General features: G+C 40.4%; 1 protein-coding gene across 1 annotated transcript; it reads right to left on the reverse strand.

Annotated features, from left to right (window-relative positions):
- Nucleotides 1-16,316: 16,316 nt before the first annotated feature.
- Nucleotides 16,317-25,428, reverse strand: LOC102307867 (TNF receptor-associated factor 2). Its single transcript, XM_005929817.3, has 11 exons — nucleotides 25,064-25,428; nucleotides 23,429-23,638; nucleotides 22,525-22,603; nucleotides 22,036-22,134; nucleotides 20,950-21,111; nucleotides 20,763-20,837; nucleotides 20,309-20,383; nucleotides 19,048-19,620; nucleotides 18,286-18,463; nucleotides 17,942-18,090; nucleotides 16,317-17,777 (listed from the first exon to the last, which is right to left on the reverse strand). Exons 2-11 carry the CDS (start codon nucleotides 23,614-23,616, stop codon nucleotides 17,559-17,561), a joined length of 1,797 nt encoding a protein of 598 aa, XP_005929879.1. The 5' UTR covers nucleotides 23,617-23,638; nucleotides 25,064-25,428; the 3' UTR covers nucleotides 16,317-17,558.
- Between the last annotated feature and the right edge of the window lie 969 nt (nucleotides 25,429-26,397).

A 26,397-nucleotide genomic window follows, 5' to 3' on the forward strand; every position in this document is an offset into this window, starting at 1 on the left:
CAAAAAAATAAATCTAAACAGTCTCAGCTACTGAAGAACTTTTGGCTTTTTGATTGGGATGATGTAATAATGCTTCTCTAAATTTTGTAAAGTACCCTCTCATCAAACCTCTCTACATAAACAGTGTTTATAAAGTTGTTTAGAAGTTGCTGTGAATTGATATGGCCAAGCTGACACTGATCAGATAAGCCAGCCTGCTAGATCAATTAAGTGGAGAAACACTCAAACTGATACCACTGCACAGTTTTCATAGGAGCATCCCACATTCTCAACTCTGCTGCTCAACCCACAAATGTGGTGCCATTTAAGGATAAATAAACAGGTTTTCCAACGGTATAAGGTTTATTGCCAAGAAGCCTCGTTACACAAAAAAATAATCAACCAAATTATTTTCTTTATGATTATTGTGAGAGATTATACAAAAGTATTGGGACACCTATACAATACACTTACATGAGCTTTTATCACATCATTCTTAATCCACACATATTAATATGGAGTTGTTCTTGCATTGCATTTGCTTCCATAAGATCCTGGAGTGTGTTGTTGGAATTTTTTTGGGCTCTGTGTGAGCCGGTCAAAACTTATCCAACCATTTTTTTTATGGACCTTGCTTTGTGAATTGGAACACATTCATGCTGGGACGGAAAAGGGTTTTCCCAAAAACTGTTACGGCAAAGTTGGAAGCATAGAATTGTCTAAATTGTCCTGGGAAGCTGACACATAAGATTTTCCTTTATTACCAACCTCAGGGAACAAAAAAAAAACAAAAAACAACCCCATAGTGTTATCCCTCCACCACCAAACTTTATTCTTTGCATGGAGTCAGACAGGTAACATTCTCCTTGCAGATCCAGTCAGTACCAGTGATACCACTTACAGTTGAAAATTGACCTCTAGGAGGCAAGAATTTCACAAACTGACTTTTTCAACCATGGTAAACAGCTTGATACTGTTACAGTATCAAACTTGGATGCAGTGTGCCCAATTCTTTTTATAAATATTTGCAAAAGTAGACTACAGATTGTATAAACGTGGCAATGTCAATACCCTGTATACCTGAATTCGTTGTTTTCTTACAGGGTGATGAGCGCCACTAGGCGATGTTAAAAATCTTGAAAAGTGCTGTTTTTACAACAGACTCCTTTACGAACAAATCTTATAGCCACCCTGATACAGTTTATTTAATGCAACACCCGAGTAGAAGGTAGACCTCTGTTTACCAATATCTCTCTGTGTGAATGTCCCGTGGCAATCTCATTAATTGCGTAATGGATATAAAAGATCGAACCATAAATGTTCCCTCACTTAATTCCAGGAGTCTTTCCAAAAACAACAAAGCCCCAGGATCCCCCGGATGACCCTCAGAGTCAGGAAATTGTTGAACAACACAACTTGATCCAGCAACACCAATAAATGCAGTCCATTCTTGGAAGCTGCAGGAGCCCTCATGTATCTTAGTGAAAGACTGCTATTTTGGAAAGAGCAATATTCTAAACACAATAACATAACTCGTGTTTATGGAGACAAATCTCCATAAACACGAGTTATGTTATCCTGTTGTATTTCTACGTGCGAGAGACTGACTTTCGTGTCTTTTTCTCTTACCCAGCACACAGGCTCCATCTGGTTAAAAAATACTCAGTGTTCAGAGGAAACCATAGACTCGCTGTAAAAGTGGGGGTGTTTTTAAAAAAAAAAGTTATTATGCCACAATGTGCCATTGTTAACCCAGTACTATGCAACAGCAATTCCTGACACACCACAGTGGTTCATTGTGCAGAGAGTGCACAAGAAGTGTGACTGTATCCTGTCTTTTTAATTATGTATTGATAAGACCCCAGGGAGTGACCCAATTTCAATCCCAACAAGCTTTTAGTCAGTGTGGGACATGGTAATGTGCAAAAACATGTATGTTCCCTTTCTCAGAATTAAGTGAATTATTAAAGCCAAACAATCTGGATCTTCTGTGTTTGGGTTACTTTAGCTGCGGTCCAGTCCTCGAAGAACTCAGCCATCTTGTTTGACAGTGAACACAGAGGAAAGACAGGCTGTGATTTAACACAACTGATTATCCCATCTTGAGAGGGGGAGATGGATGGAGTGGGGTGGACTGGGGGAGGTGGCTGTTACTACTCCGTGCAGCAGAAGCTCACAATGTTAGAGTCTGTAAATGTTCCTGAAACTAAAATGACCTAACGTGGCAGGATTGTTAGAATATCTCAAGAGCATTATAAACAGAACGGCAGAAACTACCTGGGTTTATGGCCTGTTCTGAAGAAGGTGATGGTGACAAAAAGCAAAAAAGAACAAAAATAAAATGTAGTTACACAGAAGCCCTGTTATAAAAAGGATTTGTTAGTAATTATCTGGTACCAGCTACCATTTGGCAGGGTTTTTTATTTCCTGAAAAATGTCATTACCACAATGTCATTTTATTGAGAACTTTTCACATTTAGCTGCTAGAATGCTTTACGTTCACCTACTGCTTGTTAATCCAAATATCTAATTCATTAAGACATGAAGACGTCATCAAGAAAACCTGCTGATGCTCAAACTGAGCATCAGGATGAGAAGGAAAGGTGATTTACGTGACTTTGAACAGGGTTTGGTGGCTGGGCTGGTCTGGGTAGATCAGTAACTGCTGATCTGCTGGATTTTCCCACATATCTCTAGGTTTGACAGAAAATGGACAGGAAAAAAAGAAGAGTGACTGTTTTCTGAGTGCCAGAGATCAGAGAACAGTGAAGCAAACTGCTTCAGTACGGCCATTGTGATAGTAATGCAAGAGTAAGTCAAATAACCACTCGATACAACCAAGGAATGTAGAAGACCATCTCTGAGTGCACAACATGTTCAAACCTTGCAACAGACCACACTGGGTATCACTCCTGTTTGCTAAGAAAAGGAAACAGACTACTCAGAACACTGATCAGATCAGAAAGTTAGACAATGGAAGGCTGTAAACTCTTAACCTGGTCTGATGAGTCTCAATTGCTTCTGAATAGAATAATAAACAGCATGCTACCTGCCTTGTATCGATGGTTTGGGTATGGGAGATGTTTTCTTGGCACACATGTGCATCCTAAAAATCTGCAGCAACTGCAGAAAGTGTGTTTTACTGTCATGTCAGTATCGATCAAAACATCTTCAATGTTTCCAGCACCTTACTAAATTGATGCCATGGAAAATTAAGGTGTACCTAATGAAGCGTCCATTGAATTTATGTGTAGATTCTTTTTCTTAATGATCTTTAAATCCACAGATCATCTTCACAAAGAACATACAATGTGCTGTGTACAAGGTTTCTATTTCTTTTTTTTTTTTTGCAACCAATTAAAGGTGATTTCCTATAGGGCAGAGATGTCTTGATTTCTCATTTTACATTGTGGGCCACATACAGCACACTTTGATTTTGAGTGGGCTTGACCAGTGAAACCGGTCAGACTGAAACAACTGCTTCAGCAAACATTTGTGAAAGAGTGGGTCACTCTCAGGAGCTCAGGGAATTCCAGCGTAGTACCATGATAGGAAGCCACCTGTGGAGTAAGTCTCTTTGTGAAATTTCCTCATTACTAAATATTATTTTGGCAGTTGTATTATAAAAAAAGTGGAAGGGGTTGAAAATGACTGCAATTCAGTCATGAAGCAATAGCCCACATAAAATCACAGAGCGGGGTCAGCAGATGCTGAGATGTTGTCGACATCTGCAGCATCTATCGCTACAGAGCTCCAAACTTCATGTGGACTTCAGATTAGTTGAAGAACAGTGCGTAGAGATTGTCATGGAATGGGTTTCCATGACCGAGCAGCTGCATCCAAGCCCTACATCCCCAAGCACAATCCAGTGGTTTAAAGCACACCACTATTGGACTCTGGAGCAGTGAAGACGAAGAAGATCACGCTTCGCCTGACAATCCGATGGCTGAGTCTGGGTTTTGTGGTTGCCAGGAGAACGATACTTGTCTGACTGCATTGTGCCACGCGTAAAGTTTGGTTGGGGGGGGGGGTTCAGGAGATGGATTCTGCCCCTTAGTAAAAAGAACAAAGTAAAAGGAGACATTTTGGACAATGTCACGCTCCTACCTTTGTCTGAACAGCTTGGGGATGGGCCCCTTCCTGTTCCAACATGACTGTGAACCAGTGTACAAGGCAAGGTCCATAAAAGCATGTATGAGTGAGTTTGGTGTGGAAAAACTGCACTGGCCTGCGCATAGGCCTGACCTCAGCCCAACAGAACGCTTTTTGGATGAATCAGAGGAGCTTTCTTTTCCAACATCACTGTCTGACCTCACGAATGTGCTTTTTTGAATGCTCAAAAATTCCCACAAACTCACTAAACCTTGTGGAAAGTCTTCCAAGAAGAGTTGAAGCTGTTAGAGCTGCAAAGGCTGGGCCGACGTCATATTAAACCCCATGGATTAAGTATGTGATGTCACTCAAGTTCATATGCTTGTGAAGGCAGATGAAGGAATACTTTTGGCAATATAGTGAATGAGAATGAAGAAATGTGTCAGCTTGACTGTTTTGGGCTTAAATATGCAATAAGTGTTTAAAACTACATAGAAAATTCTGGAAGCTCATTACTCAGTGTGTGTAATTATAAAATAGAAATATAGTTCATCATAGACTTAACTTGTTCATGGTTTTTAACAGTAGAACTGCTGAAAAAATGATATGGCTATCTGTTACTGTACTACTTTGTTGTAGTAGTTAAACTGTTTTTTTAATGAACAAATAATAAACAACAAACAGTTAAAAGTCAAAATGTCCTCATGACCTTTGTCACATTATGCAAAGCTCTTCGGACGGCCAGATTGGCGTCTTTGCTGGGCCAATTTTGGCCCCCAGGCCTTATATTTGACACCCCTGATGTTTTTTTGTCTTGCTTATGTTGCTGATCATATTGCACACATATTACCATTTGACTTGGTCTGTGTCTGACTTGCTGGATGTCTCCAGCACATTAATGTGAGGACAATAATAGCACTTTTAGCCCATTCCAGTCTGTTTTCAGTTGAACGCAGTTGTTCCTGGCAGCTCCACTGTGTCCTTTGCTCTAACCGCATTGCTTTGAAATATGTCTTTCAAAAGTATGAATGCTAAATAAACAGAAGAACTGCAGGTGTTTCTTATGATCCCCATTAGACCGACTGCCAACAGACATCAGAGTCCAGGCATACCTATATGATGACTATTACGGAAATGTGTCTTCTTCTCAGTGACGCAATGACTTCAACCATGACAGTTCAAATAAATGTTCAAATTTTAAAGGGCAAACAATACAGGTCAAAAGGAATAGGCTATTTTTTTCCCATAGGTTTGTCACTATTAGTTTCAGAAGAGGAATCCACAAGGGCGGCATATAAATTGCTACTAGTGCAAATGGTTGTCTGTCTCTCTGTGTTAGCGCTGTAACTGGGAGTATTGAGGCTTTGTTGTTATTTGCACTGTTGGCCTCATATTACAAAGGCAAAGAGGGTGACATATATGACACAAAGCTTACCTTCTGTGCATCATCGAGGGAAATGTTGGGATCCACTTCCACATAAAACCAACCATACTACCAAACAAGCTGCCGAAGCTGAAATAAACAAAGGAGTGCCAAGTATTGCACATGATGTCAACTGAGTAGCTTTTTACATTCAATAGTTTCATTAATTATTTAACCCTTGAAAGCCGCCTAGGAGTAACTTTTGAAGCTCTTTTCTAAACTGAGCGCTTTGTGCCATATTTCAGGTCTGCTTATGGAACAAAATAACTTTTTTAATGGTTGCCAAACCACGTATTTCCTGATATGTATTGAAGTGTAAAAACTCGTCATTAACACACAGGCAAGGGCATTAAATGTTGTGCTTATCTTAGAAAAGTTAAGGTCATCAGAAAGCCGCTATGATAGCTTCCATTTCAAGCATTCATTTTAAAAGCACTACATTAAAATTATATTTGTAGAACTGATGCATTTTTTTAAATTTAAAAATGTGAAAAAATGTCTCAAATGATCAAAACCTCCCAACATGTTTTCTGAGTGTTTCTTGGCTAAAAGTAACAAAGTCCACTGAATGCATTGTTTTTAAAGTTAAAACAAATGAAATAAGTAATTATATAATTGCTTATTAGGAGTTCAAATAAACTTTTGCATTGAATATATTGAATTTAAGAAGAATAGATTCTCTGCAAAGACTCACCTCTTAGACTCCACCTGTCATAGTCTTGAATTGTTATTCAGCAAGGGATTCAGTCAATCAAACTTTATTTATATAGTACCAAATCACAACGACAATCACCTCAAAGCACTTTGTGAATCCAAACTGGGAGCTGGCTCAACAGAAATGGGGCCTGAAACCTGAAGGCTCTGCCTCCAGTAGTAGCCTTAGTAATAATAGAAGTACTAGTAGTTATATAGTAGAAAACACTAGGAACCACAAGTAAGCAGTCTGAGAGCACAGTGCTCCATTTGGGTCATATGGTACTATGAGGTCTTTAAAATAAGAATGGGCCTGATTATTTAACATGATCATGCATTTAACATGAAGCCAATGAAAACAAGCCAATGTGGGGGCCTCACTAACTCCATAATTTAAACCAGAGATGCATCAGAAAATGGCTAGATTAACAGGTACATCAACTTATGCCTCAATGTGGCTCCAAAATGAGTCTTTTGCATGCAGATCATTTAAATAACTCAAATCAGAGGCAATATTTCAACTTCATTTGTATTTTGCGGTAACACCGAGTACTGCAACTGATCTTTTCATCTGAGTCATTTTGGTTCCTCCCTAACTATAGTTCACACTTAGCACAGTAGACTCAAGGAGAGCATGAGCGCTGTGGAATCCACCCTTTGCTGCATGTCTCCATCAATTACAGGCAAAAGCACAAAACACCTAACCGTATGTTTAGGCAAGAGAGAGAGAGCGCAGAATGATCAAAGGGACAAACATCAGTTCAGGCAAAGTAGTTACATTATATACCTTTTGGCTCATTTAAGTACTTCAGCTTAGCGTCACACTTTAATTTAGGCTAATATTTGCTGACATTTTTTCCCGCTGTTTGCCTGATTAAGTTACCATTACATAACTGGGTGGCCTGGCTACCCACTTTGCAAGGCATTTTAGTGAGGCTGGAGTCCAGCTTCTTTTAGGATGCAGTGGAAACTGATGGCAAAATTTGTCGCCTAAAGTATAGTCCTTGAAGAACGGACCTCTTGCAGACAAAAAGGGGTCTCTGATTCACTTAAATTTACTTTCAAAATCAAGATTTTCTCACAGCTTCTACAAACCAAAACCTAAGAGCTCATCTTTTAGATCAGGCCTCAAAACGAATATGAGAAATATGGTGCTCTCTACCCAACTTTTTTATATTTTCATGGACTTCTGTTGTACTTTCCTGCACTTGACCTGTAGTATCTTTTGATAATTTCCTTCCAGTTTTATTAATGTTCTTTTTTTTTGTTTTTGTTTTGCTTACTTCAGTTCCTGCATTTGGGTCCTCGATTTGAATTAAATATAACACAGAGTCCTCCATGCCCCCACCATTTTTCTGACTACTCTGTCACAGAGCTTTTTGTTTCAAAGATGAATTAATTCCAGTTTTGTTTGGAATTAACTGAGTTTCTTTGTCTCAGACAGTCTTTAATTAGCTTTCATGTTATAGATCAAGTGTGTGACAAGTTATTTTATCCAGTCAACATCCATGAAAATGACTGATGGAACACACAAAGAGAAGAAATGTGGACAATGCAAGTCAATAAAACTCTATACACAAAGTTTAATACACACAGTCATTCCAACAATCGAGCCTGTGACCCCTCACAGGGGATCAGTGCATTCCATGAAACCAAATAACATATTTGTTACTCTGATTGTTTAGTCTGAAGCATGCTGCTGGCATCAGTGTTTAATGTCTGACCAAAGAAGCGTTCCAAAGTGGTGAGGTGTTTGAGCTTTTAATGTACTGCTTGAGCTTGTGATGTCTGGCTTTACCTTTAAACTGGATGATCTGTCTTGTCTGTTTTATTCAAGCCAAGTCTGAAACAGAACATGCAGATATCCATGTTTTAATATAGGATAGTGTTGTTATTTTAAAGATACAGGGTAGGTCCAGGTTCATCCCCATTTCTTTTTGACTTATGATGGTTTGTGAATTTCTGGGGAATTAAACTGCTGTAAACTAACTGGAGCAAGCTACAGCTGCTTTCGTTTAGCTTAGAAACACCTGTCGGTTAAAGGTCTCTGTTGCAACACTGCACTTATAAGCTAGGTTATTTTCACTCATCATAAATTTCTGCACAAATCAAGATGGACACTTACCCATGTGACTTTTCCATGGTATTCGGCAACAGCATGAACAGCTTTTTAAAAAAACGCTGCATCTCTGTGACCCCAAAACATGTTACAACAAAAATTTCAGCCCGATCGTGTCACCCACCAGTAACAGAGCAATACAGTGTACGTATCTCAGTGCAAAGAGGATTTCTGTGACTTATACATCAGGGAAACCAAACCAAACTCTTGGTAAGAGAATGGCACAACTCAGAAGAGCTACTTCAGGCCAGTACTCCACCATCTATTTACATCTACAAACCAGTGGCCACTCCTTCAGTGATGAGGATGTGCACATCCAGGACAGGAAGGACTGCTGGTTTACAAAAACCTAATTTCCAGCCTGTAACTGAGCACTGAAGATGGCTAACCTCTTAGACCTCAGACAGTCTCATCACACCAGGATTTCCAGGAACAGACCATGCTGTCCTCAAAGCTGAAAGACCTGAAATAAATTGCTAAAATTTGGTTTGGGTGCAGAGATTAAGATGCCAGATAGATAATCTGTGAGTATGGGAAATGAGTTTGGTAAAGGAAAACCCCAATGAAGAGGTAGGTTTCATATATCCAAATGTGGTTTATTTGAAGGAAAAATATAAAGACAGAGCTATAAGTATTATGAATGTTTTGGGTATAACATTTCAGGCGTCCACAAGTGGGAACATTCAGCATGAGTCAACTAATGGAGTTGGAAGAAAAAAAATAGGCCATAAAATAAAAGATAAAAGCCGAGGAAAAATAATGAGAAGAAAAGATTTTACTAAAATGGAAAATCACCTGAAGACATTGTATGTGTAGAAATATGACACAACGCAGGGACAGAAAGAAATCTAAAGAAAAGGCTCAGAAGGACGAAGCAAATAAATCTTCTCAGAGAAACAATTGTCTGCGTCCTTCTTTAGAGCCTCAGTGTGACACCACTGCCATCACCATCATACAATAAAGATGGTGGCGCCACCAGACTCTTCCAGTGACTCATTAATGACCGCAGTCCACCATGGCCACCTCCACCATTTCTCCACTAGCCCACCACAACAGACAGCGACACGAAGAGCCTCCAACTACCCGTGGTTGAAATGGAGGGCGCCCAGAGACAGCCCCCATTCATCTTTCAAACCTGATCAGAAGGAAGCAGTGACTCATTTGGCACACCCGAGAGAAGTTTGCAGGAGAGTTGGAGGTTTTCTGCTAAAATATTTAGCCCCACTATGGGAGAATTACAACACCTGCTCATGCACTAATTAGGAGCTGGCAAATGAGCAAAAATATCATACACGAGACATCTGCAGACATCATCATCCTGTACAAAAAGCCATACAGGATACCTGACAATTCTGAACAGGCCAATCACAATAGGAGACTGCTCTCAGGCTGTCTGTACAGTTGCTTGACCTCTTTTCAAGGGTAAATAAAAATCACAAAGACAACCTGGTTGTGTCCACCTCGATTTAATGCAGATTCCTACGACACCTTACCGGCGGGGTATGTGTTTATTTCCAAATTCAGGTATCTGTATTTAATTCAAACTGAATAGAAGTGGACAAATACTTCTTTAATTTAAAGTGCCAAACCATTTCTGTTAGGAAAAACACTACTCTTATTACTAAAGCTAGTGTCCATTCTTACAGTTTCACCTTAGAGTAGAAGGAGAAGCGGGAGGAAAAGCAGATTTTATATGTCAACAATTCCTTGATTTTCCATCTGTGTTCCTGGCACCCACTGAGAAGTAAAGACAACTTATATCACACGTTCACATACTGAGGAGACATTTCCACACTGTGTTATGTTAGCAGTCCCAACTCTACATGTGGCTACATCCTGGTTGTTTCACCATCAGAATGCCTGTGCAACTACACAACCACAAAATGTAATTACATTTAAAATAAAGGTGCAAAATGTTGAAACTTTTGGCAGCACGGTGGCACGGTGGTCACAGCAAGAAGGTCCTGAGTTCAATTCCACCATCAGGCCGGGGTCTTTCTGTGTGGAGTTTGCATGTTCTCCCCGTGTTTGCGTGGGTTCCCTCCGGGTACTCCGGCTTCCTCCCACCGTCCAAAGACATGCAGCTTGTGGGGATAGGTTAATTGATTAATCCAAATTACCACAATGTGTGAATGAAAGTGAGTGCGAATGGTTGTCTGTCCCTGTGTGTTGGCCCTGTGACAGACTGGCGACCTGTCCAGGGTGTACCCCGCCTCTCGCCCTATGACAGCTGGGATAGGCTCCAGCGACCCTGAAAAGGATAAGCGGAAGCGAATGGATGGAAAATGTTGAAACTATTTCAACAAAACCAGGAAATTAAATTATTCATGAGAGCAGTAATAGTTTCAATCAGACGTCAGATTTAAATGAACCAGCAATATGTTGTCAAAACTCCTGAACACCACAAACGCTTTTTGTGGGACCATCATTGCTGTCTCACCATAAACTGTATATAAAAGATGGACATGGCAAATGCGAACTCATCTGATTGTGAATTCCCTTCCTGAAACCTCAGCTTCAGGATTTTGGTTATCACCATCTTTGTGTTTTGAAACCAGACCAGACATGAGGAGCTGTCATTACTGAGAAAAAACAATAATACTGTGGCTCATATTTGACAATTAACAACGCCTTAAAGGATACAATCATTAAATTATTGTCATGTTTTTCTCAGAAAAAAACACTTGAAATCCATAGACTTGTGCAAAAAGTCATAAACATATGCAGAATACAAACACAGTTTTGTAACTCTCCATGTTGTAGCTATTTATCGTCACCAGGGGTTAAAAATATGTGGTACAACCTGTCTTTGGGCTACTCTAGTTTGTGCTGTTGTTCTGCTGGAAATACAAAGTGAGTTTTTAAAAATGATGGTTTTGGAGCCCTTCACACTGAAGAGTTGTGTAAGCAACCAATCAATGCAGAGTATCACCGCAAAGTCAAAATAAATGAACACACAACAGATAAAAACAGGTTGGATAGTAGCAGTCAAAGAAACAACAACTTTTAAAGGCCCTAAATCTGCCTATATATAGTAGTAGGAGGATATTTATACAAACAGAAAACAGATGACTTAGATTGACAAGGTGAACCAATAGGAATTGAGGATTCCATCAAATCTAAAAGGGACAAAACTGAGACATTTATATTACAGTGCAGGTGGCAGAATTTAGCAGTGCTAATTTTGCTAATTACTGCTGCATCTAATGACTATACTAATGTCCTACGCTAATGGCCTACCCCCAAACTCACAGAGCATCGCAACACTGGAACTGCTGCACAAAAGCATGAATGATTGTTCTTTAAATTTCTGGCCATATTGCACAGTGAGCACAAACACCTCATATCTACTGTCAAGCATGTTGGAGGAGGGATGAAGCCATGGGCTTGTTTTAGGATACTTTGTAGTTACTGAGCAGGCCATGAACGTTTTTAACAGGCTTCTTTGCCATCCAAATAAAAACTAATTCCATATCACAGATGAAAATCCTAAACATAGCTAATTTGTTTTGTGGGAAAAACAAACCGACCGCTTTATATATATCACATAATGAATTATAATCACAGATTTATGTATGTGTTAAAATAAACAGATCTATATGCAGTGGGTTAAATTGCATTGGAGTTTGTAATATGATTTTAAAAAGACTGCAGAAAGTTTTTTTTCCTTTCTGTGCTCAAGGTGTGAAGAAATAACTGAATGACTGTCCCCATCTTCACACACAGCCACATCCTGTCAAAGTAACCACTCTGCGTCAATTTACTTCCTTGACACCGTGTGACTCAGAGCTCATCAACTGCTTCAGATCACATTGATGACATAAGTAATATAACAAAAATAGATTTGTTCTCTTTTGCACGAAAGGTTACGCAAAAGGCACTCAGCTTTGCACAATGTACCGTGTGGGTCAAACTGTCCTGTGTACATAATTTACACCTAATGAAAATGTCCCAGGTGTTTACCTAAAGCAATGAAAGGCTTTATTCAAAGATAAGAGTCAGATCTAAATTACCCTGCCTGTTATAGTGCAATGATTGCTGCTAAGACTCTTATTCTTAAGGAGAGTGAAGAGCTCACATAGAGAAATTAACTGAAAGTCATATACTGCCCTCTAGTGAGCAGAGATCCACGTAACGTCTAGTACATTCAGGAACTTGCTTTTAGAGCAAGACATGATGAGTTTGCATTTAGGAAAACAATAATAATTAAAATTATTTTAAGATTAATTTAATAAATAATAATAAAAAATGATTCTGTTATTTCTGAGTGTGAATGAGGTTCTAGTTCTAGATGCATTGAGTTTTTCCTTTCCACTCACCTTTCTCACTCACTATGTGTTAATAGACCTCTCTGCATTGAATCATATCTGTTATTAACCTCTGTCTCTCGTCCACAGCATGTCTTTATCCTGTCTTCCTTCTCTCACCCCAACCGGTTGCAGCAGATGTCTCCGCCCCTCCCTGAGCCTGGTTCTGCCGGAGGTTTCTTCCTGTTAAAAGGGAGTTTTTCCTTCCCACTGATGATTGTTGAGTTTTTCTCTGTATCTATGAAGTGCCTTGAGGCGACTTTTGTTGTGATTTGGCGCTATATAAATAAAATTGAATTGAACTGAATTGAATAGTGAACCACTATAACTTTACTTTATACTGGTATCTCATCTGTTCACTCAGTGACAATGTTATCTGCTTATTTACTCTCAGGGATGAAGGAACTATTTCAGTACATGAAAGGTATGATTATCAGTATTTATTTAAATAGACGTATTTGATCTTAAATTTCATTGAAAACTAAGTCTGTTTGATCATCTACTATAGCTTGCATTGCATTACCATCCTTCACAAGTTATGCACCACACTTTCCATACTGTTATACTGTTAAATACTTTTAAAGATACAGTAAAGATACAGTTAGTTGGCTGTCTAACAGAACACGTCTTCTGAGCTGAAAAATGAAGCCAGTGTTCCTCTAGTGGCCACTTGAGGCTGGCTCCCAAAGGGATCTGACTCATTTAACTTAAATAGTTGTTATAAAATCTGTTATGCTGCTGAGTCGTTGGCCCAGGGTTTTGTGTTTGTCATTATGTTTATTATTATTATTATCTGATTTGATATTAATTTCTTCATGTATATAGGTTTCATTCTCAGGGTCTCCAGTCCTAAGGTTTATTTCCTGCGTCGTCCCCGGTGATTTGTTCATGTCCCTGAGTTTGTATTATGAATTTCCTGTTTTACTTTGAAGGTCTGTGTCTGTTATCACTGTGTTCAGCTTGTGAATAAGGATCAGCTGTGCTTCCCTCCCGTGTGTCATTGCCTGATGTGTGTGTGTGTGTGTGTGTGTGTGTGTGTGTAGTGGGTTTTATTATGATTTCAGGTTTGCGCTTTAGTTTTCCCAGTTTAGGTTTCTTCAGTAGCTTCTCGTGTCTCATTGCCTGTTTTTTGTCACTCTGCCACTTGTAAATAAACTCTCACTCATATCATTAGTCGTTGCCTGCATTTTGGGTCCTTTTCCTCCGACACCACACGCATCGCCCCGGCAGCCTTGACAAAATCATTCCAAAATGCAACAACAACGTGCAAAATCCAATTTAAAAAATAATGAACAAATATTCTGATAGAGTAGATTCTAAATATCAGCCTAAGAAAGTCTGCATAGCACAGGGAATAAAGGAACCAGCTTCCTTTAGTTGGAGACTTTAGAATAAACATGCAAAAGTGACTCAGCTCATCATGTAGCACAGGTTGTAACAACATAGTGAATGAAAGTCTGTTTAGGATTAATATGTTCACACGGAAGTGTGACTGTCCCTCTCTATTGAACTTGCAAAGCCAAACCGTTATCACATTACTTCAGAAAACCATTTATAGCAAGTCTTTCTGTTGCAGATGGAAGCCCCAGTGCTTAACTGTAATTCAACAAGATAAAAATAAGCTGAAGAGAATTCTGATGAGAGTTTCTCTTTTTCGAAATCATTTCTCTTTTATTAAGTTAACAGTAGTTTTCAGCTTGAAACAGCAGTGCTTAGTGGCATCAGACAACCACTCCACACAGTGTGATCTCTACTGACGTGCAAATCCCCCTCCAGCGAGTTATAGTTGCTGTGTCTTTTACAGCTACTTGGTGTCCACTAGGCCTCACCTCTGTTAATTGTAGTCAACGAGCTCTCCTCTGTGTTTGTGCTGTCGGTGCCTTTTGGAGCATTGCGATCGGATTATCTAATGTAATGGGCTGCAGTGTTATAAGGACTTTCCAGTAGATTGTGCTTTAGTTCTGGTGTGTGAAAAGCTAGCATTTGATTAGCCTGTTACTTCTCACTAACAAGGCGAGTCTCAGTGTTCCACCCATAGCACTTTATCTAGAATATCTATCCCTAAAAAATGGCAAGGCTGATTATCAAAATGCTAACTGAAGATTCAAAATGCTCTTTTTTCCATACTTTCTATTAAAGATGCACTTTAAAAAATCAACACAGGCTGAAACCACCACACTTTATTACATACTGCATGTACTTTTTTCCGCATAATACATCAATTATCAACATCAGAATATATATATGGCTCTGATTTCAAGGTACATAAATCGCTCAACAAAATACCCTGTCTGGACAAACAAACGATAGAAAGTGCACAAAAAAAGTTGGTTCAAGTCAACTGCATCACAAGACAGAACGGCTGTTGTGTGTTTTTTGAAAAGGAAAACCAACTTAATTAAAGCTTACATTCAGAAACCTCATCTGAGGACATTTTAAATGGGACAGTATTAATCAGCTCCTCTGGTGCTTACAGAAGTAATGACGCCTCATATTAAAATCTCACACACGCATCTTCATAGAAAAATTAAATAGAAACATATTTGGCACCATATTTTAGCATAGAACATAAAATTCAACTTGCAGTACAACAGTGTTCATACATGGAGGTAATATTTGAGTTTGGCACATTACGAGAACACTTTAAAAAGTCCATGTAATCCTATTTTATTACATGCTCAGCCTTCACTGAAAGGTTTCTAAGATAAGAGTATAAACTCACTGTATGGAACAAGAATTCCTCAGCAATAAAATGATCTTTCTAAAAGCCCACAGAGCCAGTAATCCTCACAGATAGCTACTGACTTGTGATTTTCATGTTACTGATAAAATAGCATATGATTTATGACAAGGAAAGCACCATATTTCCTCGGAGAATTGGGTTGCGGTTCTTCGGCGCCAGAATGGGTAATGAAAACAAATGAGTCGAGCGTGACCTCTGTATAGCCTAACAGACATGATCATATATTGCACTCTAGAAAGAATCACAAGTCACAAAGGGGTTGTCCTGGCCTGTTCAAACCATCAAACAAAAAGTTGGTATATAGATATAGAATTAATAAGGTATTCAGTAATACTATGTTTATTATAACCTCTTGTGTATATTAACATTGATATATAGATTATTTCAACATTATGATATGAAAGATACATATTTATACATTGCTATGAATATAGGCAGCTGCTTCTGTTGAACGGAAGCGGCGCCAGATATAACATAATAACTATTCTACGTATTTTCATCCAAACAAATACAAATAAATGCATTCACACGTGGCCCACGAGGAAAGCCGCTGTGAAACTCCATAGTGAGTATGAATCGAAGCCTCCCATGCACAGAGAGGTTTCAATACAGGTCGAGACTGGTTTCCAAACAGGCCAGCGTGAACCTTAAAACCTCAGGATGCGTGCCGAAAAAGTGCATCCCAGTTTAACCAGAGTTTTTGTTCGATGTGTGGTGCTGTGGGGAAAATGAGTGAAAGAGCACAAAAAGGGAAAACAAAAATTCGGGGGCTGCGCTGAACATCAATCTGCAACAATACAACAATACAATCTCTTGTCTCCATCCTCTCTACCTCCACACACATAGCTCATTTATATTTGCAGCGAGATATATATATATAATATATATATATATATATATATATATATATATATTATATATATATTATATATATATATATATATATATATATATTCACATGAGTATTCTATCATATAGCAGCAGAAACACATACGCACTGTATACTGTAAGGACAGAAAACAAGGAACATACTATTCCTTCATTTCGTGGAATCTGCGTTGACCTCAGTCTGTGGTGGGGCACGGTACTATGTGTTGAGATGTGAGCTAGTGAGCATATCCTTGGGAAAAACTCCAGCGATGTATGTTTGTCAGAGACAAAACCACATGTAAGTTTTACACCTCAGGCTTGACTGGCAAGCTGCCCTGACTCCTTGGTAACTCCACTGTATCTTCCACAGATGTACCAAACCACCAATCAGAACCACGACCCCCTTATTAGGAACAAATACGCAACACTGACTTTACATGTAAATAGCCTGGCTTCATAGACATGCAGGCAATGTCCACCATCACAGATGGATAAATCACTAACAAGTTTAATATCAAATGATGAAACTTTGTGAAGCTCAGTTGAAGAAAAAACCAAAACAACCCCCCCCCTCCCAAAAAAAGAGCATTTTTATACTTTATACTTAAAACTCCAGCAGCATGCATTTTGTTTAAAAGAAATGAAGAAATAAAAAGAAATGCCTGTAATCTTATTCATAACATAACTCCACGTTTGTCTATGCAAATTTACTCCACACTGGAACTGAGACGCTCACAATATCCACAATCTTTAAGAGGAAGCAAAATCTGCATCAAGCCACGCTCTAACTCTATTATAATTCTACCGCCAGCTTCACCAGAGTGATCACATAAAACACATCTACAGCCCTGCTCTAACACACTCTGCATGTTCTGCAACATCCCCCAGCCTTCGAAAGCAGGGGACGAAAAACAAAGACGCAGTTCTACCTTTTCACTCCCCTCTGCTTCTGCTCAACACCGCTCTGACTACATCGCACTGCTGCCTGCTTCCTCTAACTGAAAACTCGCCTGCAGAACTGAAACGGCACTTTATCACCGTGGATGGTGATGCTGTGATGTCAAGAAAGTAAGTTTTGCACCCAAATGTACAGCAATGACGGAGGTGAGGGTTCTCACACAGAGACCACCAAGGTATAAGAATGCCTGCATCGTCTGGTCTGAGCAGCTACATGCAGCAGACTGTCGCAAGCATGTCTGTCTCCCCAAAGCTGCGGGGGACAGCAAGGTGCCCAAATGGCGCCCTGAAAGGGACCGCGACTGAGCCAAAATGAAGCCTTTAATGGTCAAAGAGCTGCCTGGTTGCCAAACTGTAACACCCAATGGAGGTCGTCTAGAGGCCGGTGAGGTCCACAATCGCCTTGATGAAGATGGTGTCGTCACGAATGTAAGTGTTCTTGCCATCGAGCTTAGAGAGCGGGCAGAAGAGTGGACAGCCGCTGGCGATGTTCATCTCGCTCACGGGTCTCTGGAAGGAGGAGGAAGTGACATCAGGTCGAAAGGCATCGATGATGTGCTCTCTGTTGCTCTGGTCCAGCAGCATCAGCGTAACCTGGAAGTCAAATAAGTAAGAGATTACTGTTGGGATAAAATAGGCAAGTTTCAGCAGAACAAACCTCACTGTGGTCCTTAAAGAAATAAGAACAACAAAAACAGTAGACTGGTCAACAACCAGAAGGGGATACTTGAATGCCTGCTTGTTTCTTAATCTTTTACCTTCTGGTTGAAGGGCCATTTAAGCAGGGCATCACTCAGCCCCCTCATCACCACAAAGAACAAGGACAAGTGGCTGCCACGCCCTGTCCCATCTCCATTAAGATAGATCCGTAGGCACATCTTATAGCCATACTTGCTGGTATAGAAGGCTGGAAGAGAACAAGAAAGAGAACTAATTATTCGCACAAGACAACAACAGTTTCAACAATTTAGTAATAACTTTTTCAACGATTTTAATTTTGCAGGCATCTATTGCTGCTCTTCTCAAACCAGTTCACTGATCATGCTCCTGGTATTCTAGGCTGATGATTTTGGATCAACACCGTGATAATGCGCAGTGTTACCAGGCGAGAACATGGCAGGGGCTCGGCCTGCGATGGCATCTTGTCTCTTTTTGGCAAAATCTGAAATCCTCCAGATAAAGACGCCGTCAAAGGTGGTGGCGGACATTTCTCTCAGCCGTCCCTCCATCTCTGCGACCGTCAGGTCCTTCAGCCCCACAGTCCGCTCTAGCTGTCGCACCTGGAAAACAAACACATATTCATTAAATTGGATATTTTCCAGCAGTGCAGCTGAGAGAATAACCAACTAAAAGTGCAGTAGTTCTGGTTGGTTTCACAAACATGCTCAGACATTACAAATGACTAATTCATATTAGCATCAATTCAAGGTGATCAACATCACTCTGCCTTTAAGGAAGAAACTACAAATATTTTGAAAAGACTGAGTTTGTTCAAAGTATCACTTTGAAGCATCTCCAAGCCTTTTCCTGAGTTTTCTAGGATTTTATAAATTGGCAGGCAACATGTTTTCTCAAAGTAGCAGCCTTTACACACCGGAAGTGTAAAATCTGTGCAGGTATTTTGTGTGTGCTAAAAGTATTTTTTAGACTCGCCTATCCTTAAATCAGCCATTCACACCTTTTTTTGTATGCAAATAAACAGATTCAACCACAACCTGAGATCTCTCCAGGATTCTGGATTACATCGATACGGAAGAAAAAGTAATGGTGAATCTAAAAATGAACGGTCCATTGTTGTGTGTTCAGATTTGACTGAGTTAAAACTCAGAGAACAAGGAATGCTGCAGTCATGGCTCGAGCTTACCTTGTTGCTCAGAGCCTCGATCTTATCCTGGTCCAGTTTATGCTGACGGTTGCTGGCTTCCATGGTGGTGGCGAACCTCTCCACCTCTCTGTTCAGGACGCACACCACATTTTCAAACGTGCCAGCTTTGACTTCCAGTTCCGTGCACCTGCGGCCGAGCTCGGCCACCTTGGTTTTCTCGCTGTGAAGCTGGAGCTCCAGCGCTGCGCCCACGGAGCTGGGCAGAGGCGTGAAGGATGTGGACACAGAGAGAGTGGGAGGCAGAGTGGGAGGTGGAGGTAGAGGAACTGAAGCAGGTGGACCAGGAGGTCCAGAGCTGGAAGATGATGAGGATGCGGCGGCGGCGGCTCCCTGCACGGGAGGCCCAGAGGAGGTGGTGCTGAGCTGGGAGACTCTGGCCTCGAGTTCCTTGAGGGATTGTTGGAGTTCCACCAGTTTGTGTCCGGCTACTTCCAGTCCCTGGGGCTGTAGGCCCTCCATGCTAACTTTCATGCCCATAATGTAATGCAGCAGAAGATTGAGGTGCTCATAGGCATATGCGCGCTCATGATCATGAATCTTTTCCTTCTCCACCTGCAAAAGTGCAACAGAAACCAGAAACAATATATGAATGCACAGAGTAATTACTGAAGTAAAGGAGAACGGTAAATCTAACATAGTCTTAACTCATTTGTTGCTTATTTCAAATCATATTTAATATAACATGATTCATTTCCACCAATGTATTGTAAACTCCTGTTTTTATTTTTTAATTCAAAACATCTCTCACTAAGAATATATAATAGTCTACTGTCTACTATTAGCCGTTTACTAGCTTGTCCCGTTGAGTATTAGCAGCAGTTTTTTAAACTTCCACTGTGTTTTGTGTGTTTTTGTGGCGGTTTTCTATTTGCTGGTGTTTTCCTAAGTTGCAGTGACCTCTCAAGGCCACGATAGTTTTTCCAATAACAATTTCAATCCCAAACATTATAATGAATAACACTGCTAACCAAACTGGCTAACTAGCACTTGTGTTTTTAAAGAACTAAGCAGGATGGTCATCCTTAATGCTCAAAGTTTCAAAACAATAGTCCACAAACCAAATTGTGACATCACAGTGGCTCTGTTCATCTTTTATATACAGTCACTGGAAAAAAGATACCTCCTCACTCCTCCTCATCCCTCATCTTGGTTCAGATGATGTTTTCTCTCCTATAGTCTCGTAGCTGACTGTGTGCTCAAATACTGAATTTGTTATTGAGAAAACAATCGGGCTACTTACAGACATATCGCATCCCACCACATGAAATCGACATGGAGTTCTGAATTTGCTGCAGAATTTGATATGGTCCACATACTGGGAAACAAAAGAAATAAAATAGTCAATTTCTAACAATCGATATAAATGATTTTCCATCTGCTGTGTATTAACAGCGAGTGATGAATCAGTTGTGTCTTTTTCTTCTTATATTTGTTACTTTGTATCTTGTGACATTTTACATATTGCATCTTCAAATTTGTTTGATCGTTTTAGTCTGAATATCTTCAGTTTCTTTTTTATTAAACATAAGTAAACATGACAAAGTACATTCATTATTTTCAGAAGCTCAGTTGCATACTCTCTGCCATCACATTTGATTAGTGAAAAAGAGAGTGTACAGCAGCTACATGGCCTATGGTCAGTTTTACACCATAAAAGTTTTACAACCTTTTCTGCACGTTGGTCTCAGATTTACCTTTTCTCTGGGTATTTTCTTCTTGGCACAGCCTTCACAGATCATCGGGTACTTGGGGCAGATCTCATCATGAGCCTGAAAAAAACGAAAAGGCAGCAGCGTTTCTTTTAATGCCACACAAATAGCTGCTCTGATCTGCCGCACAGGCCCCGACGAGCATCTTTGGTCTAAATAAATCATTTCCAACCTTAATATTCTTAAAGTGGAACGGCTCCTTGCAGTACTTGCAGTTGAGCGTCCTCTCAGGGCACTCTCGCTCATTATGGCGCTCCTGTTCATTGAAGCGGATTCGTTCTTTGCAGGAGGGGCAGGGGATGATCATGAACTCGCACTTCCCCTCGTGGTTCATCTGTGGAAAGTGGGAGCTTATGCTGAGGTGCTGTGGCAGAATGGTAACCTCTGTACTGCGCTGGGAGGCTTATTTGTCTACGTACAGAACAGCGCTGTAGCTTTAACAATGTTAGATGTTTAGAGTCTTATCCTTCACGCAACACTAGCATTCTGTAACAGGACGATGAGTCCAAAGGTAAAAACCACAGCTATAAAGAACCATCTTCAGCCACAAGAAGGAGAACAACAGCTGCAGATGTTACGGCCCCCAGAGACCAAAGAAAAACATGCAAACACAATTTCCCACAAAGAAACTGGTAGATATAAAGACAGGAAGTGTGGCAGCAATATGTTTACATAATGTATGCATTTGTCTAAAGGCAGGTGCTGGACATGTGATACGGAGGAGACTGGATTTAAGTTGTTTAACTTGATTGTGCTTTTTCAAATCTAAACAACAAGCTGTACAAGTTTTATTTGCACCGTGGCCATTATTCCCATTGAACTTCATCCACAGCTGCGAGGCAGTCTACTGGAACCTGCCTGCAACACCCAAACAAACCAGAAATTTGGTGTCCCTGTATTGATGCAATGTCACAATTTGTGATACTATGCTTTATCGATTTTTCCTCCCACTTCTTGAAAGCAGTAGAAATATCTGCTCTGTTTGCACATTCCCACGTTATCCAAATGCCTCCTTTACACCGTTTCATAAATGCACCAGCCTCATTTCCACCTCCCACAGGCTGCCGTAGAAACTCTGTTAAACATCTGTTTGCAATCCAGATTATGGTTGCTCAAGAAGAGCGCCAAGGCTGCTTTGTCTCATGCAGACAGTACTCTCCATGCAAGGCGGGGCTAGCGAGCGTTTCAAAGTGACAAAGACAAAACATTAGGCTACCTGGTTACTGAAAAACAAGTGAAGGAAAAAAAGCCGCCTCACCTCGTACTCCTTTATACTTCCTTTCCAAGTGCAGCTTTCATTGATACAAACAGCTGGCAGATTTTCAACTTCCCTTCGAACCGCATTGTCTGGAAAAGCCTGAAAAAAACGAGAGAAAATAAAAAGGGATCTGCTGTTGAGCTGCATCTGTGAAACGCACGTCCAGCTGCTGTGTTCATCAGTGTCAGAAAAGCTGCACATTCAACACATGCACGCAGTTACTTTACTGTAAGTTTACATATGATTTAATTTGGTGACGATTATATTATCTAAGCATTAGCTGAAACTCATAATCACCAGCATCATCACGCTGCTGTTACTACTGCACAGACTGCACATGATGTAAACGGGGCAACACGCAGAGCTCACGTCAGACATATTTTAACTTCAGAAGCTTGTTTTCTGCTCTTTTTCTTTTAATCTTTCACCGATTCAAATCAAGGTGATTCGTTTCATTTTTTAAAAAGTAATCGAAAAAAGAGTACTCACACATCCTTGTTTTAAAATCGAGGTAGGGTCCTCAAAAATATCCTCTTTGATGCAAGCATTGCATTTCTGAGGTCCATTACTGCAATTAAACAACAACATAGCCAATAATTTATGCTACTGACATATGCAATGACAACTTAAATTATGAGTTAAAGATTTAGCTGCTGATTTATATGCACTTTAAAGATATTAATAATATTAGCAGCTCCCGATCATGTTTGTGCTTTTGGTGCATTTTTTAATGTACTTTATCAGAACAGTAATAGAGTCAGTTCATAGTTATTTATGCTAACATTCTGTCCACTGGGCTCATGAGTAAAAATCTAGCATTTTATGCCATGTTAGGCAGGATTCTGTCCTACAGCCGACCCATCCAGTCTATGGAAGAACACTGCAAATCAAGCTCGTTAGCTTCAGCTGATTACTTTCAGCTCCACGCCCTCATCCAAATACGATCAAGTATCTGTCATCGAAGATATTTTACAGAGATGCATCAATGGTGTCAAAGCAAAGAGATCCACTCAAAAAATACTGAACCGCTGACAATGTGGTTTTACAGCTTTTGACAAAGAATAAGCAACACACAAAGAATCAGTGACACATCAGTCTCCCACTTCAGTGGGACACTAATAACACTAATCCAGTGTAAGCACTAATTTATTACCAGTTGAGCGCTAATTACTGCTGGAATTAAATAGTGCTGGATTAGAATCATTTAAGTAGTAATTAACTTTTTCATTTCTCTTAGCCCGATAGAAGCTCTAAAAGCAGCTCCCTGAAACTGAACAAAGGAGAATGAGCAACATTACTATATATTAAATGATTAAAGGTTTTTTTTTTAATCTAAATATTTACAATCACTTCCAAAGCACTTATTTTAGCCTTTGGCCATTCCACTCCTCACCTCACAGTCCTGTTAAAGCAGTAGGAACAGAAGCGATGTCCACACTGGGCTTGGAAAGGCCGTCTGAGGATATTGTGGCAGCAGTTGCACAGGTGTTTGTCCTCCAGCTTGTTGCCCAGGATCTTCTTGGGGAAGCCGGGCTTATTGCTCTCCATGGATGAAGGAGGGGACGGTTCCTGTGTGGCCATGGTGTCTGTTCACACGTCACACCTAGGAAACAAGCGAAATGTCAAGCCTGGGAGGTGCAACAGTTTCACTTTCAGAGTCCATTTGGATTGTCATTGTTTTTTTTAATCACACCCAAAAGGGAACCAATACTCTACATCTTTAAAACCAAGTTTCAATATTCATATGGCCATTAAAAGTCCAGGATTGCATTTTCTGGTTGGTACCCCTTTATACTGTGGGTGCTGTTGTTACTTTTAAGTAATAAAAGTGTCTTTCAGGGCAGCACAGTGGTTAGCACCATCACCTCATAAGGTCCTCTCTCTGTGTGGGTTCAGTGTGTTCAGTCAGTGGTGTACTGCCACAGTCCAAATACAGGGTTAACCGGTGATCCTAAATCAGCGGTAAATGTAAGTGATTGTCTGCGTTCCCCCCTGTGACAGACGGGCAACCTGTCCAGGGTGTATCCTACTTCTTGCTATATGATGGCTGAGGTAGACTTAAACCCAACCAATCCAGCGGATGGATAAATAGGGGAATGAACAGGTGGACGGATGGAAACATTGTTTTATTTTTATTCCAAGCACAATAAGATATATATAAAATCTTAGGATTTTAACTCATTGACCTAAAGGTTTGGTGGACGCATGGACAAGAATTACTGTAACCAAAAAATCTGAAGAGTTTTATGATGTGAGTGTATTTCAGTGGCTTTGCTATTAAACAATACAAATATAACATTAATGCTGTACTTTTGAATTCAGATAAACTAATTAATACAGTGTTAATTATGGCTTACTGATGTTTGCACAGCTATTAAAGCTATTTAAAATGAAGGAAGCATTGCTGTTTGATCTATAAAATGTCAAAAAATAGTGAAAATCGTTTTAGACTGTCCTGAAGTCCAAGGCAATGAAATTTAAAATAGCTTGCTCAACAATAGAAAAGCAATCCAGCACGGCAAATAAAAGCTGGCAGCTTGAAAACTATTGCAGAGACCCAGTATAATGTTTGGGACCCCTGGGTTTCTGGGGCTCTGGAGCAGCTGTGATCCAGAGCTGGCTGGCCTTCTTCTTGACATGACTACATGATGCTCATGTGTGTGGCAGAGCATCACAGGCCAGCTGGAAGGCCCACACCCTTTGTTTACATTTCCACTCTGCATCCACGGCTCCTTGCTGCTCACTTGGAACAAAGTGGCGAGGATCGTGTCTCTCTCTCTAGTCCAGCAAACACGCGCTCAGCTCAGCCTGCCCAGTAACGATGCTGACAAATGGCACATCCATTGTCTCTGCTCTCCTTCCCCGTCGCTGTTGCTAAGCTATCAGCATCCGTTAGTCAGAAGTAGTACCCAGCATACCGCCACGCCCCTTTGAAATCTCAGGCTTGCTGCCTGCAAGAGACCATTTACTGGAAAAGCCTTTTTTCCCTTTGGCGAATGCTGTTGCAATCAGCAGAGTTTGGACTCACCAGCGATTTATTCTAAGCTGTCATCGCGTGCAGAGGCTGGGAGATCACCTTTCCTGGTCGCAGGTTGACACTCGCGCTCTGTGCCGATATTATATGTGGTTTTGCAGCCGGCTGGAGGTGTTTTCTTGAACCTTAGCCACATAATATAGATGTGGACCCCAAGCGCGATGGCTGTTATTGTCCAATATCGCCATTGCACTTTCAGATTGGGCGTTACGTCATGCGAGGGGCTGAACGCGGGTTGAGAGGCAGACGAGATGTAGAGGCGTCCGAGTCATTGGTCCACAATCCAGAGGAGGCGGGCTGCTCTGCTGCCGGAGACTGTAATGTAATGGGCCCGTTTACACTGGCCGCAAACAGTGACGTCGGTACCATTTATTCCAGAGCTGAGGGCGCGAGTACTCCCTGCAGTATTCTCCTGAACGGCAGGTGTCGCTGTTTAGACACACACGCCACAACAGCGCTGGTGTGCGTGTTTGCTCATATGACTGTTGTGTTTTTTTCTCTTTATGTATTATTGTAGTCTACCTTGTCATATAAAGCGCGTTGAGGCGCCTGTTGTCGTGATTTGACGCTGTATAAATAAAATTCAATTGAAATAGGAGGTGAAATCCGGAAGCAAAAAAATCGCGAATTTTATAAGACAGTTTTTTTTCCTGACAACCAATTTTTTTCAGTCTGTTTCAACATATGTATTTCTATCATTTGTAAATTTCTGAGCATCTGTACTGATATATCATTAAATGTACTTTAAAAACCATTCACTGGTGTCGGCTGCGCTTTTCATGGCCTCATATTGGGCCCAATATGTAGTACAGTACAGTACAGTAGTTGAATGACTAAGTACATGTATTAGTGTGATTAGCATGTTGAGCTGCTCAAGGTTTTTTTTTTTCTTTCTACAAAGTACAATGCAAAGTAGGGAATGAAGTACAAATACTGAAAGTCACCCATTTTGTAAGTGAATACTGCACTGTAAATACTCTTTTTAAAGTAATGTTTTGTTCATTTACATGATGACTTTTTCACATTTTACTTAACTGCAACTACACCCTCCATGTATTTATACACCACTTTGCATTTAATCATTAGTTATTAATATAACTCTGGCTCTCATCCAGAGAGCCCTCACACCCAACCAGTCACGACAGATGGTAGCCACCTCTGAGCCCGAGGTTTCTTCCTTTGAAATGGGAGTTTTCCCTTCCCACTGTTGCCAAGTGCTCACAGAGGGTCATCTGATTCTTGGGGTTTTATCTCTAATGTTGTAGGGTCTTTACCTTATAATATACCATGTCATGAGGTCACTGTTGTTGGGATTCGGTGCTATATAA

This window comes from Haplochromis burtoni, unplaced genomic scaffold, assembly GCF_018398535.1.
Source record: "Haplochromis burtoni strain Fernald_Lab_line unplaced genomic scaffold, NCSU_Asbu1 Contig_107, whole genome shotgun sequence".
Classification (NCBI taxonomy): domain Eukaryota; kingdom Metazoa; phylum Chordata; class Actinopteri; order Cichliformes; family Cichlidae; genus Haplochromis; species Haplochromis burtoni.